The sequence below is a fragment of the Puma concolor genome, chromosome B4 (genome assembly GCF_028749965.1).
Source record: "Puma concolor isolate L17-30 chromosome B4, mPumCon1.1.hap2, whole genome shotgun sequence".
NCBI classification, from domain to species: Eukaryota; Metazoa; Chordata; class Mammalia; order Carnivora; family Felidae; genus Puma; species Puma concolor.
Genome location: NC_141673.1, coordinates 47,077,466 through 47,092,214, shown reverse-complemented (window position 1 = coordinate 47,092,214; position 14,749 = coordinate 47,077,466). Strand labels below are relative to the sequence as shown.

The 14,749-nt window shown below is 37.1% G+C and overlaps 1 protein-coding gene across 1 annotated transcript in view; it reads right to left on the bottom strand.

Annotated features, from left to right (window-relative positions):
- Positions 1 to 14,749, bottom strand: part of PTPRR (protein tyrosine phosphatase receptor type R) — a 244,264-nt gene that overhangs the window by 211,484 nt on the left and 18,031 nt on the right. Inside the window, 1 exon segment of the mRNA XM_025926367.2 lies at positions 12,583 to 12,881. Coding sequence (XP_025782152.2) covers positions 12,583 to 12,881 — 299 coding nt within the window.

Here is a 14,749-nt window from a genome sequence, read left to right as displayed (position 1 = left end):
AGAAGTAGTTCAAGAAAGTATGGTATATATAAACTTGAAAATTATGCAACTATTTGGAAGAAATAAATCAAATTTATATCTAAAGACTCAGAGGTACATCTATTATTATTTTAAAGAAAAGCAACTTGTACAGTATGACCAAGTGTTAAAACAACAATAAAATATATATGTATTTAAAACAGAGAAATGTGTAATATAAATTAAAAAGATTTACATCCCTATACAATTATACAGGTAAACTTCAATTGTCAAGAGTATGTGTTTATATGTGTGGAATCCTTATTACCTAATCTTCCCCAATAAACTGGGAATAAATTATCAGCTTATTAATAAATTATAAGGTTATTAATAAGTTATTTTGCATTTGGATTAATGATATATTTTTAAAAAATAAAAAAAAATCCTCTTTGTAATAGAGGCTCCTGACAATACAGCTAATGTTAACATGCTAAAGGCAGTCAACACATTATTTTATTTCAGAAAATTTTAGGTGAAAAGAAGGAGCTGTATCTGGGAGCACGTGACAAGAGGTGAACACAGAGCAGGAGTGAGCACGTTCTGGCTGACGGGAAAGGTGGTTCAGCTTTCAGCGGGTAAGTGTAGCAGGTGGGAGTCCCACGAGAAGACAGCTCATGGCAGCATGAAAAACTACCAGCAGGTAGAGGTGAGGGCTGGCTGTGAGAACGGAGTTCAAAGACAAAACAAGTAATAAGGCAGGTCTCCAGGCTCAGAAGAACTGAAGTGTGGGTCAGTGGTAGCAAACACTCAGGAAAGGAAGATGTCAAGAACCCAGGTAATTAGCAATGGAGTATAAGCAGGGTTTTAGTCAGGGCCACCACGTGTGGCTGTGAGCTGTGTGACGCACAGGGGATGCTGTTGGCTTAAACTACCATGCGAAGGATGCCTCCTGAATTTATACAACGAGGCAGGAAGCTGTTGCAATGCAGAGATTTTACCCCAAGATCAGAGGAGATGAAAATTGACAATTCTGTTGATTATCATCACTAGCACCACGACTGTGACAGCTGACATTACGACAAGGTATTATACTTTACAGAACAAATTCACTGTCCTGGGAAGGATCAAAGGAGGTAGCCAGGTCAGGTACTACAATCACCATTAAAATGAGGAAACAAAGACTCAGAAATGTTTGTTGACCCGCCCAGGATCTCAAAGGTAGTCAATGGCCGAACAGGCTTGTGAACCCAAGATGTCTCCTTCTAAAACCATCCGTTCCCACTGTCTCAAATTACTCATAAGAGGAATGAAGATTGCTCTGTGACATTGGGGATTGGCCTGCTGAGCAAAGAGCCAACAGATCATTTTACACCTTGTATTTCTTTCACGCGAACTTTATTTTCTTATTTTTTCAAACCTAATAGGTAAACAAATTCTCCCTTAAGGAGATTTCCTGTTGTGCAACATTCAGACTCAACTTGTCCATACTGATGGCTGTTTTATTGTAGTGACTATTTGTTTAGACAGAATGTGTTACAGAAAGATTTATAGCAGCTTACAAAAACACTTACGATACAAAATAAAATTGAATAAAAACTAAGGAAATGAGGACATTGAATTAGAAGGAAAATGAGTGAAGAAAAGCAAACATCCAGCCACAAATGAAGTTAGTTCACAAAATAAATAAGGCACTCAATAAAGTTCCCTATGTTTGCTAAAGGTGGACTGCAAATTTGGCTCTCAGCTTTTCAGCAGGAAGAGAAAGAAGGAAACATGATTCACAGCACTTGAAAGATATAATTATAAGCCAACCAGTGGCTCAGGAGAAATACAAGTATTCTTGGTACTAAGACTGAAAAGTTATATTTTCCGTTGTTCCATATAATGCTAATAATAGCAGCCAATTTTTATAAGGATCTTACCATGTGTCGGGCATGCTTCTAAGTGCTTTGAATGCTTTGTATCATTCAATTGCCATGAAAATTCCACAGGATGGATTTTATTAGTAATTACTTTTTTACAATTGAGGAAACTAAACTACAAAGATGATAAGTAAGTCTCTGAAAACACACTCACACGCACACACACACACACACACACACACACACACACACACACACACAATTAGTAAGTGCCTGATTTGGGATTCCAACACAGTTCTGCCGACTCCAAAGTTATTCTTTTACCATGTGACTTCCATTTAGGAACTATACCTTGATTCAGTCCCTAAGTATCCCTGAAGATCTAAGAGACTCCCTCAAGATCCAACATTCTGTAGTTTCAACCATGTTCTCTCTACTACAGAACTTTGTTTTTTTCACTGCACTTACTACCATCTGCTTTCTTATTTTATTATCTTTCTCCTAACAGAATGTGAACTGTGTAGCTGCAATGATCTTATCTTTTTAATCTTCTATCCTTAGTCTGCTTTTCTGCCTAAAACATAGGAGGCATGCAATAATATTTTTGAGTAAATGAATGTCTCAAGGAACAAGGAGTAGGTGTCCATTTAACATGCTTCCATGTCTGAAAATCCACTTGCCCCTGCTTATGCTTAGCCCCTTACACATATTACTCACATATTCTTCCCTAGTCTCCATGACTTATACTAGTTACCAAAAATTCGCTGGACCCTATAATTTGGCTATATTCTGTAATCTACCTTGGCATGGAGTTAATTTTATTCACTTGACCTTACAATTTAGAAAAGTATTCCTAAGAATATAGATGTCACCATCACGTGTCACACATGAGGAAATTTTTAAATTTTTATTTATTTGTCCATAAGCAATGACTGCTGATTTTTAAAAGTATACATTCAAAGAATATAAGGCCTTGTGACCTGTTCAACATAGATTTTGGTATTGTTGCCCAATATTTCCTATTTAAAAAAACAGACCACTTCTAGAACAGAGAGAAAGCAACCTGTGCTTAAGGGACAAAAAACCAACATGAACTTGTTCTGGTGAAATACCTAATTCCAGTTACCATGTTTTCAGCAGGAAAAATAATCAAATTGTTAAACAATGCAGCTTCACTAGGTTTGTAATGGGAGCATGAGATGATTAAGGTTTTTTTTGTTTGTTTCTTTGTTTGTTTTAACTACAGACACACAAACACCCAAAATATTCAGAATAATTGATTGGATGACATTAATAAATACAATTCAGGAAATCCCGGAATAAGACAGATTCTTAGCCCTCATTGTCTTGATGCATATTCTCAGCCTTCTCTAAATCTTTCAGGATTTCTTGGAATTTGTATCACATGGCTGTCATTTCCAGAGAGGAGGACAAACAAATCTCACAAACACATCTCTTCCTGCAATCTTGGAAATTGACTGCGAACATATGGCCTATCCCTCAAAGTGGGTCTTTTTCTTTCTTTTTCTTTGAAGTTACCTGTTGCTAACTTATTGTTTTAGTAAAAAGACTAAATCATATGAAAGTGTAGGCTGAATTGACGACATGTAAAGTTGATGATGTGCTCTTGACTTATTTTTCTGAACTCGAATAGTCGAAATGTGGCACACAGGTAATCAAAGAAACAATGTGGGATAAGAATAATGGCTGGATTATACTTTCATACTTTATTCTATTTTTTAAGTTTATTCACTTCTTTTGAGAGAGAGAGAGAGAGAGAGAGAGAGAGAGAGAGAGAGAGAGCAGGGGAGGGGCAGAGAGAGAAAAAGAGAGAAAATCCCAAGCAGGCTCTGCACTGTCAGCACAGAGCCTGATGCGGGGCTTGATCCCATGAACTGTAAGATCATGACCTGAGCTGAAATCAAGAGTTGGATGCTTAACCTACTGAGCCACCCAGAAGCCCCATAATTTCATACTTTAAAAAAAAATTTGGTAAATATTAAAGTACAAGATTATGACCAATCTCCTTGTAAACAGACAATGATAAATGGCTACAGTGATGTGATATTGTGATTTATAATAACAACAACAAAAAATCATTTTGGTCTTCCTCCACAGTTCCCGGCACAAAGCTCCTAAAACCATGGCAGTTTCCTATCTGACAGCAATAGGGGAATCTTTTGTCATACTATTTAGTTTTGTTCCCAGTTCCTAAAATAACTCCAAAGCCATAAAGGTGAAATGGGTGTTTTTCCTTATTCACAATAAGCCCTTTCAACCACACTTGAGTTTGTATTAATGGGGTGACTTTTGGAACCCCCCTAAAGATGGGGGGGTCGGGTGGCCAACGGAACCAGCCAAGTGATTAAAGGCACAGAGCTTTGAGTCCCACCCCTCAACCTCTGGGAAGGGGAGGGGAGCTGGAGGCTGAATAATCACCAATGACCATGATTCACTGAATCATGGCTACATAATGAAGGCTCTGTAAAAACACAAAAGAGCAGCGTTTGGAGAGTTTCCAGGTTGGTGAACACGAGGTGGTGCTGGCAGAATAGCACACCCAGAGAGGACATGGGGGCTCTGCACACCTTCCCGCATAACCTGCCCTATGCACCCATTCCATACTCCTGGTCCTGAGTCACGATAGCCTTTCTAATAAACTGCCACTCTAGTAAGTGAAAGGATCTGATTCTGTTTCCAAATAGATAGTTCAGAACTGAGTAGAGGAGAAACACAGGAGCAATTTTCCCTTTACATTTTGGTATGAGAAGTGGGCTTTGCTAGAACAGTCTTGGTCCATGGAAACATGGGGTTTACAAGAGAAAGGATGACAGGGTGGGGGATGAAGGACCTTTGATTCCTGGGGGGTCAGGTGGTCACTCCTGCTATGAAGCAACAGCTGTGTTACACTCAGTTACTAAAGGTAAAAGTTCTTGAGGAGTAAGCTTTGTAACTTTGCTCAGGGAGAGAACCTTCCAAAGACTTTTAGCTCCTGTGTTTACCTCAAACAAGAGAAATGAACAAATTGTTTCTACCATCTGAACGATAGAGATCAAGTGGAGGGAACTGAGGCATTTGCTAAATAGTATCAAACCCATCATGCACAGGCAGGGAGGGTCAGATGCCCAGAAAGCAGAGTATAATTATCCATTAGCAGTTAGATATTAAAGTGAAGCATTTTATAGTAACAACAACAAAACAAGCAAAAAACTAAGCATGATTCATAGTATTTATGATTAGAGGGAAACAGAGAAAGAAGGAAGAAAAGAAAGAAAAGGGGACAAAAGTCACTCACAGAAGGTATAAGAGACCGGTTCTCAACAATCGTAAAACCAAAGCACAATTTTTACAGAGATCTGACAAGTATGTATTTGCTCCAAAGCAAAGATACCCTCTTTGTTCACCTGAAGACCCCATTTGTTTTTATACTGTTGTGGAAATTTTAGATTAAAAAAGGGTTTTTAGGTTCCAACATAAAGACACACAGCACCTTCCACCTTCCTCAATGAAAAACACTGAAATACAACATTTTATTTGTTTTCAACGGAACACCCTCTTTTTTGTCCTGCTAACTTCCTTGACTGCTTTAAATATTTACCTTGTTTTACACTTAAGGTTTATGGAACATAAATAATCTGGCCAAGGGAAAGAAAAAACAGACCCCATATTGCAATTGTATATAGAGTTCATAAAGAAAGAAGTTTCCCTTAAAACAAGCTCTTAAATTCTCTTAATAATAGTAATCAGGCAGTTGAAATGAAAAGAATACTGTTTGACACAGTCAACATTTAGTTCTCCTCAAAATTAGCTGCCTTAAGCCACTGGATGTGTGGGGAATATAAGTCAATATATATAACAGTAAAATCTATCATATAATGGAATTTTTAGCAGCTGTTAAAAATGATGCTTTTTAAAGGCAGTTAATGGTATAAGAAGATGTCCAAAATATAAACTAAGTAAAAAAAAGAACAGCTGCAAGCCTTATGTATGCACATTCCATATATCTGTAAAAAAGAAAGTCTACACCTGTATATATAAAAGACTATACAGATACATATAGCAAAATGACATTGTTATATAACAGTTAATGATTATTTTTATTCCTATTTTTCCTTCTGTATATTTCTAAATATTCTGAAACTCTAAGAAATTACATTACTTTTTGAGTTGAGACAAAAATATTAGTCAATACCCAATGTCCAAGTAGTATGATAATCAATTAAAGCAGCTCTCTTAAGACTCCAGTCATCCCAATGTTGAGTCTAAATGATCCAAACAAGCAGATGCACTGAGTGGTCCAGTATCAAAACTTCACACAGACACTGCCTAAGCTTGACCTCTAGCATTTCCAGAATGTGTTCCAGAATCCTCCTTGCTGCTTTAGTAGTGAGAAATGGAGAAAAGCAACAGATGGCGATAATTATGACTGTCAGGATGCCAACCTCAAGAACGAAATTTTTACTTCAAGACAATTTGCAGGGGTACAATAATATCTGGAGAATCTAGGCACAAGCTTTCTGAAATGCAAATGTTTGGGATAAAAAGAAAGTTGGTTATATAAGAAGATCTGAGAGTTTAACATGAAGCACTTAGGTTAAGAGCAAAAATTTAACCAAATTTCTGAAGCAGATTACAGAATTTCTTTTTTCAGACTTTCTTAAAAATAAAATCTAATTTGACACTACAATTCCTTTTTTATTATAATCTCTAGACCGGCCATCATGGATCTTTACCTTTTACTCTCTGGCTCCAATATTAACATATAGCTATCAAGGAGTATATTTTCAAAGCATGAAAATTAACATTATCATTAGCTTAAATAAAAGGTAATCTATCAAGTTATAAATTTTCTATTGAGGAAATGTACAACATTTTCCTGAAGCAAACCAAATGACTTATGGTAAAATTTAAAATGTTCTGAGTTTTGAAATCAAATTTGGACTTGTATTCTGCCTGTAGTACTTATTATTAACTGTACAACCTGATTTGGGGCCTTAATTTCCTCATGTGTAAATTGGAAACTAATCATGAGGGTTTTCTGATGCTTGAAGGTTCATTATTGAGGTAGTTTCTTCCATTATTACCATATATGATGAAATTTCTGTGATATGGTTTCAGCACACCCTTACCTTTCCTGAAGTTCATAGGTAGAAGAATATAATAAGCAATGGCATAATGCAGAGATGCCCCAATTTTGAAGACTGTGGTAGCCAAACCCCAAGATAGTGCTCAACGATCCCAGCCTCCTGGTAATCATGCCCTTTGGAGTCCCTTCCCCATGAGAATGGGCTACACCTAATGACTCATTTCTAAGGAACACAGTAAAGTGGAAACGATGGTGTGTGACTTGGAGACTAGGTCATTGTGGCAGTGTGGTGTCAATCTCTCTCTCTTCACGTGTGCTGGGGGAAGCCATGTCGTGCACAGCCCTGTGGAGATGTCCACGTGTTGAGGAACGGAAGTCTCCTGCCAACGCCTCGTGAGTGAGCTTGCAAGTGAAGCCTTCGGCTCAGTCAAGTATGCGGAAACAAAGCCCCAGCTGGCAGCTTGACTTCAGTAACCCCTGAGGCAGAGAACTACACAGCTTCTGCTCCCAGATTCCTGACCTTCAGAAACTGTGTGAAATAATAAACGTTTTGTGTTTTAAGCTGCTAAATGTTGAGGTAATACGTTGTGCAACAATAAATAACTGCTACACAGATCAAATCCAAAATGACAAAGTTGGTAAGGTCTACAGACAAAATACCGCTTTCAAGGAAGACAGAAAAGAAGTTTCTAAGATATAACTACATTTATCTGAAAATCCAGAAGAAGAGTTACACATTTTATTATTTAACAAATGTGTTATTACCATGGTACATGTTCTCTCAGGCTCTTATATTTATTCCCTCTAGGAACTTGGGATAAGTGTCCCAAGGACTATATTGGAAGACATCTGAGTCACATTCCATATTACAGTAGGCTTGCGTCTTACATCCATTTAGCATTGTGGACTTGGTATTTAGTATTTGATCCCAATACCCTTCACACAAAATAATTCATAATTTTTCCCAAAGCCTATATCTGAATCACACTTTCTGTGGGTTGCCCAGCATGAGCAAGTCACTTAGCTCAGGAATGAGCCCATGCACCTGCTTCCCCTACACTCAATACAGCCTTCTTGTTCCCTGCCATGTAAGCAGTCAGCATCAAAAAGTACACAGGCTACAGTGGTTTTCACAAATCTGAGACATTCTTGAGACATAATATCGTGTGTCTAGCAGATTGCACTAAATCACAGTCCTAACTGGCAAATAGTCTGGGTGTTTGGACATAGCCCAGGAACCTGAATTTTCTATTCTGTCAGAGTAAATTTGCTGCCTACTTGGGCTACTGTCAGAGAGTATAACCGTAGTCACCCATTTTGTACAAGAATCACATTCCTGAGGTCACGTTGTAAGTCCTCCTATCCTCATTACTTCTTGAAGGGGCTATTGTGTTTTAATAGAAATTGAAGTCCAGACACTCTGCTCTAGCATACATTTAACTGCCATCTGACATCTAGTCTATCTTTGCTTGTTAACAGTGTCCCAATTTTTATTCAAGTAACCTCCCCTCCCATAAACAGCTTGTGAGTTTTTAGGGATGCTCTAGGGGGTGGAGCATGTAGTTTAGGTTTGAGATAATTAGCTTAATTTTATCTGCAAGTTGTTCAGGGATGAAGTGAGTAATTAACTTAAATTGCACTAGTCATAGAGATACCCAGGATATTATTGATGGTTGTGAAAGAGTCATTCTTTCCCACTAAAAATGAACCTGCAAGGACAAAACTCCAGGAGGTTCAGGAAACCATGTGGAGATGAACAAGAGAGAACCATCTGAGAATGAAGTTACCCCAGAGGAAGCAGACCTGGAGACTGAAGCTGGCCAATTATCTGTCTTTGATCAAACCACACCTAAAGCTATATATACTACAGAAATGTTGTTACCTGAACGACAAAATTTTCTCTAGTTTGGACTGGTTTCTTGTCACTTGCCACAAAATATTTCTAACTAATAAACCTTCCCTGACATGGCAGAATTTCAACAGTAGGTACAAAGGCTAAGTCCACCTTTTAGGATATTTCCTACACAAGTACAAAATTATGATTAAAACAACATGTCTTTTAAAAAAGTGTTCAACAATTACCTGTCCACAAAACATAAAATACACTAAACATTACAAAATTTATTCACTGTGTCAAGGCTGGACTTTATTCACTGTGTCAAGGCTGGACCTTCTAAGCTGTTCAAATCTCATCTAGAAATTACCTCTTCCCTTGTAAGATGAACCTCAAAAACTAGTCCACAGCAGAACCAAGATGAAGTGAAGCATAACACAGACTCAGGATGTAACTGAAAGCCAGAATTATTCAAAGCATTTGGTTTTAAGGGTCTTCTGAATCAATTGCCTGATGAAAATGTTTTCAAAGAGAGTTTGTGTCATAAAACAAGAGAATGTCTATGTGCTGGTCTGGGTGAGTGGTGAGCAAGACAAAAAGTTTTAGGAGTCTGGGAAACTCACAGAGGCCATCTAAGGCTACTGGAAACTCCCCCATCATCTTCTTATGTGCTCACAGAAGTCTTCTCTCTGCCCCAAGAACTGTCCCTATATCCTCTCTTTTCTCCTCTTTCCTTTCTTTTTTAATGTTTATTTTGAGAGATAGAGAATGTGTGTGCACACGAGCAGGGGAGGGGCAGAGAGAAAGGGAGAGAGAGAATCCCAAACAGGCTCCATGCTGTCAGTACAGAGCCTGATGTGGAACTATGTGGAGCTCGATCCCACAAACCATGAGGTCATGACATGAGCTGAAACCAAGAGTCCAACAGTCAATCGACTGAGCCACCCAGGTGCCCCTCTCCTTCTTTTCTCCTTTCCTTTATCCCTTCCCACCTTCTTCCCTCCACTTTCCTTTCTCATCCTCCTCTGCTTCCTCCTCTTCTTAGCTCTTCTCCTCCCTTTTCTTCCTTTTATTTTCCTTCCTATGAAGAACATTCCATGAAGTAAGTCATAATGTCCCAACTTTTATATTCATTCCAAAGCCTTTCTAGTCCCAGTTTTCTCAGATTTTCTCCAGGCTAGAACATTCTTCACTCAGCAACCTATATGGATCTTGCTGAACCGGAAAAGCCTTTAGTTGGTTCCACTCTACCGTTTTCATTCATACCCCTAAGTTCTCTCCTTCCTGATGTTGGGGGCTTGCTGCCTGATGTAGGACTATGGAATTTCCAGCACATATTTGTTTAAAGCCAATTTTTTTTACTCCTACTACAGCCCTGACCTTGAGGACATTCATATTCCCTCTGTATTCCATTTGTACAGAAATCCTAATAACCACATCTTAGTTGAGCTTGTGGGATGTAATTAGCATTCTTTGGGATAAACATTCTAATTGTGTTGTTCTTTCCTTGGAATAAATAAATTACAGATTTTCCTGATCATAAAAGAAAGAAAAAAATGGAAAAAATCATTTGTGGACAAATGCTCTAATGAAATTCTTTGTGGATACAACTGACAATCTGAGAAGGAGGAGTGACACATACATCTTCCATGTCCCTTTTAAATTTCTCATTTAGGAGGAGAAAAAGTCATCTCTTCCTCTCAATGGAAGTCTTGAAAGTTACATACACTTTTTGGAAATTGGCACTGGTGTTTTTATTCTGGCTGAAAAAAAACCCAATAATTTCTCTAATTCAGGAAACATACTCATGAACGCTGCTCATTTTGGTATAAATTAAGCCATAAATAAATTCTTTGCTAGCACTACAATATTCCTCAATATATATTGTTTATATATATTGTTTTATATATGTAAACTCCTAAATAATATATATATATATTTTATATATATATATATATAAAACACAAATATATATATATATATATATATATATATATGTATATATATATATATATATATATACACATACCAGCTAACACTTGACGGAGTGTTGACCATCTATTTTTTGAGTAAGCAGAACATTACTGATTTATTTAAAAATAACCCCACTTCTCTGGTTTTCCTACTAAATCACACGTGCATAAGTAATGTTGATAGATTATATGAAACACTGACACTAGCAATTGTTGCAAGCTACCAAAGCCACAGCATGATTAGAGACTAGATCACAAGAGGTTAGGGGAGGCTAATACAGCAAATTCGCCTATTGCTTCCATGTAATCATCACTCAGAAGAAAAAGCACAGCTTCTTCATGAGTCTTCAAACCACGAATAAGCTAAAAGTGAAATGACCTGCCAGAATTCCTCATTGATGCCTTTTATCCTCCATGATATTAAATTAACTAGAGAGTGCATGAAATTACAAGATAGAACAAACCTCTTGAATGGCAATTCAGTGACTTCAAGAGTTGATGACTATGGGAATATGATGGTCACCAGAGGAAATATCTCCCATGAGCCCCTAGTATTAACACAGGCATATCCAGATACAGCCACATCGTTAACATCATTTGTCTTCACCGAATAGACAGAGTACATGGCTTTCACCTTCAGAACATCTGTTACTCATGTAAATGTACAAAATTTGTTCGAGTACCTCAGGAGGCCAAGTGACCCACATATTTTGTAACAAGAGCTCATCTTGTGTTCTCAATTGATGATTTTTTACTGAATTACCGACATTTCCCCTCAAACATTTGCCAAGCAAAACCAGAGATTCCATTTCATCTGTCTCTTTCTGGATCCCCCAAATGACAACTGGATCATAATAAATACTCAGTGTATGCTAGTTGAAAACATCAATGAATGGATCTTTGATTCTCAAGATCAAGTAAAGCATCCTATGTGTAGAAGATAAAAAATAAAGAAAAAGAAAAAAAGCTTATTAAATTTAACTACATTTGGTTCATAGAGAGGTTGTCAAAATGTAAACATGGCTTCATTCAATGATCTTGGCCTCAAAAGTCAACATATTTGATTACATTTGGGGGCAAAAAGGCAACAGCAGTCATTTAGCTACTGACTTGCAGTTTTAATGTGAATCCTCCTGTTGTGATTTTAAACTTAAGAGGGACTGTAGTCTAAACAGGGTGTCGAACTTGTATTCAAAGTATGTATTTAAACTATGATACTTCCATAAATTGGAGAACTCTGGCCTGAGTTACATACCCTGAAAATATGAGCAATGGAACCACTGCATTATCTTGATTAATAAAGGGTGATGCCTCTTCAGTGATATTAAGAATATTATCCATCAATTACTCCCAATTATTCCAGTGACAGAAAACTACCTTCCCCCTCTACTACACTTCCACCTTTCAGTAGTCTCTTCATTCATTACAATTTTAAGACAAGTGGCTAGAAGATCTTCAGTAGGTACAAATTAGTTATGTAAACTGAGACTAAGCCCTGTCTGCTGAACAGATTGTCACAGAAGACAGAGGCTCAGTGCAGAGTATTACCTACTATAACTGCAAGGCTTTCCTAAAGCAATTTTTTACTCAAATATTTATTGACCGCCTACTATGTACCACGCACCTTGCTGTGCACAGAGGATACAGACAAGGTTTCTTATTTCATGGGCTTACATTCAAGAGGCATCCAAGAGACAATAATCAAGTACCAAAAAAGAAAAGAAATATCAAAGAATGAGAAGCGCAGTGGTAAATAATCCTTGAGATCCAGTGATAACTATGCACCATTGATTTTTTTTTTTTTCCAAGAATCAACCACAGAGGAAAGTATCGGCATCAGCATCAGCATCAGTTAAACAAAACACTTACCACCACAATTACATTTGCTGCAGGGATAGGAAGGTTTTCCACTTCAAGATCTTGACCAGCCATAGCCAGCAGATTGAGAGATGGGTCATACGCAGGTCTTGGAAATGCTGAATTAACAATTTGGTGGCGTTTGTTTATTTGAGCTTTAGAAGAGGAATGATAGGTATGCTTATATATCTTTTGTGGAGTTATATCCAGGCTCTTCTCAATGTCTTGTGAATGGTGATAAGTGAATACTGGCTTTCCACTCTTCTTCTGCTGAATTGCCAACACTTGATCATTATTTCTGGAAAAGCACCCTGAAATGGTGAGAAAGCAAAAAACAAAAATCAAAGATCTTATTCAGTGAGATGAGTAGAAATATCTGATAAAGAGAATTACCTGTCCTCAGGCAGCTTTAAGACTTGTGAAGAATTTAGATCAGTTGGTTTCCATCTTTTTCCCTGCTTCATTATCCCACAAATAGGACACACTTGGCTGGTCTGGAGGCATCTCAGAGACTTAGGGTGGACAGAAGTGGGTGTAGTGTGAAAAAGTCCTATTTATTAGATATTCTTACACATCTTTCAGTCCAGAACTTCCTCCTTTATCTATACTCCCAGTTCTAACATCCATTTGAGTTTCTATTCCTGGATGCCCTATCTGTTATGATTTGCATAACCATTAATGTCATATCCAAGCCTTCCTCCCTTTAATCAATAGCCTTTAATACAATTCTTTTTTATACTTATCTTGTTTGTATTATAGTTAGCAATGTATGATTTTTTTTTAAATGCTTGCAGAATATTTTAAGCTGAAGGCAGAAATCTGAATATACTCAGCAACTTCTCGTTCTGTAACAATAACCATTCTCTCCTTAGTAATATGGCTGTCCAGATACCATGATACATTCACCTTTATTTCTCTGTTAGGCAAATATCCATTGACTTGTCTAACTCCTTTTCCTATTTGTCATTGGCCACAGGAAGAAATAGATAACATGTACACGTGACCCAAAAGAATATCACTAGGTCAAGCATCAGTTAGAAAAGCAAAGATCTATATAAGATGATAAGCAGAGTAAACGTATCACAAGTAATGCCACCCAGATTTTCCTTTGGTAGGTCACAGAAACAAGAAGTGGTACAAATACTGTCCTTAGAAAATTACCTACCTCTTTTTATAAAAGTTCTGGGGTGCCTAGAATTCTTATTGAATATTTATAGTAGAGGAATTGCTAGTTTTTACAGCTTTTGCCCTCCATCAAGCTTTTTGTGACCAGCATATATTTCTATCATCTTCAGCAATTCTGTCTTACCAACATGCTTTCAACTTTCACTTAGGGATATAAAGACAGGTTATTTTTAGTTGGCTTAAGTGCTTTCTTCCATGACATAACACTTTGGGAATCATCTTTGGGTACCAGTGACTTCAGCCTTTCAGATTATTCAAATCACAATTATATTTCATGTGAATTCTGAAATTGTAATATATACCAATTGTATCTTCAATCTTGAGTTTGCTAAATATACTAAAAGCTTTTAAAAAGCAATCAAGCTACCATAATTTTCCAAAGATGATGATTGGGCAATGATGACCTTGAAATAATTGTTGCTCTGATAAGAGATCCTCAGATTTGGAAATGAAAATGTCTTTAGGAACATATATAATATTATGAAATTCACAACAGGGTACTTCAATGTTATTATTCTTGCAGTGTTTTATTAATGGAGATTGGTGCTAAAATGTTTTAGATGTATATTGACTTTCTGACCACAAGACGTCCATTTAGAATTTTATTGAAAGTAATTTACTCAATAATATTATAGTGTCCTGGAAGTTTCTATACTTCTGAAAAGTGAACACTTTTCTCCCTCCCCTCTATGAGAACTGAATCTAATATTGTGAAATGCAACAAAGAAGTGGTCAACTTGGAGTTAAGAAATAAAATGGGCATACTATTTTTATCTTAGTTGGCTTTTTTAATACTCCTCTTTTAAATACGGTCTCTTGTTTTGGGAAAGGCATACTGTATGCTTGAATGAATTTGGGTTTCTCACGTGACAGACTGGCTCTCCTACCAAAAAAGAGGTTTCTATAATGGTTAGTAGCATGAAAACTATACCTGCCACGATAGTGCCATTGAAATAGGCATGTTAATAAAGATTAACATGCAAAAAAAGACAGG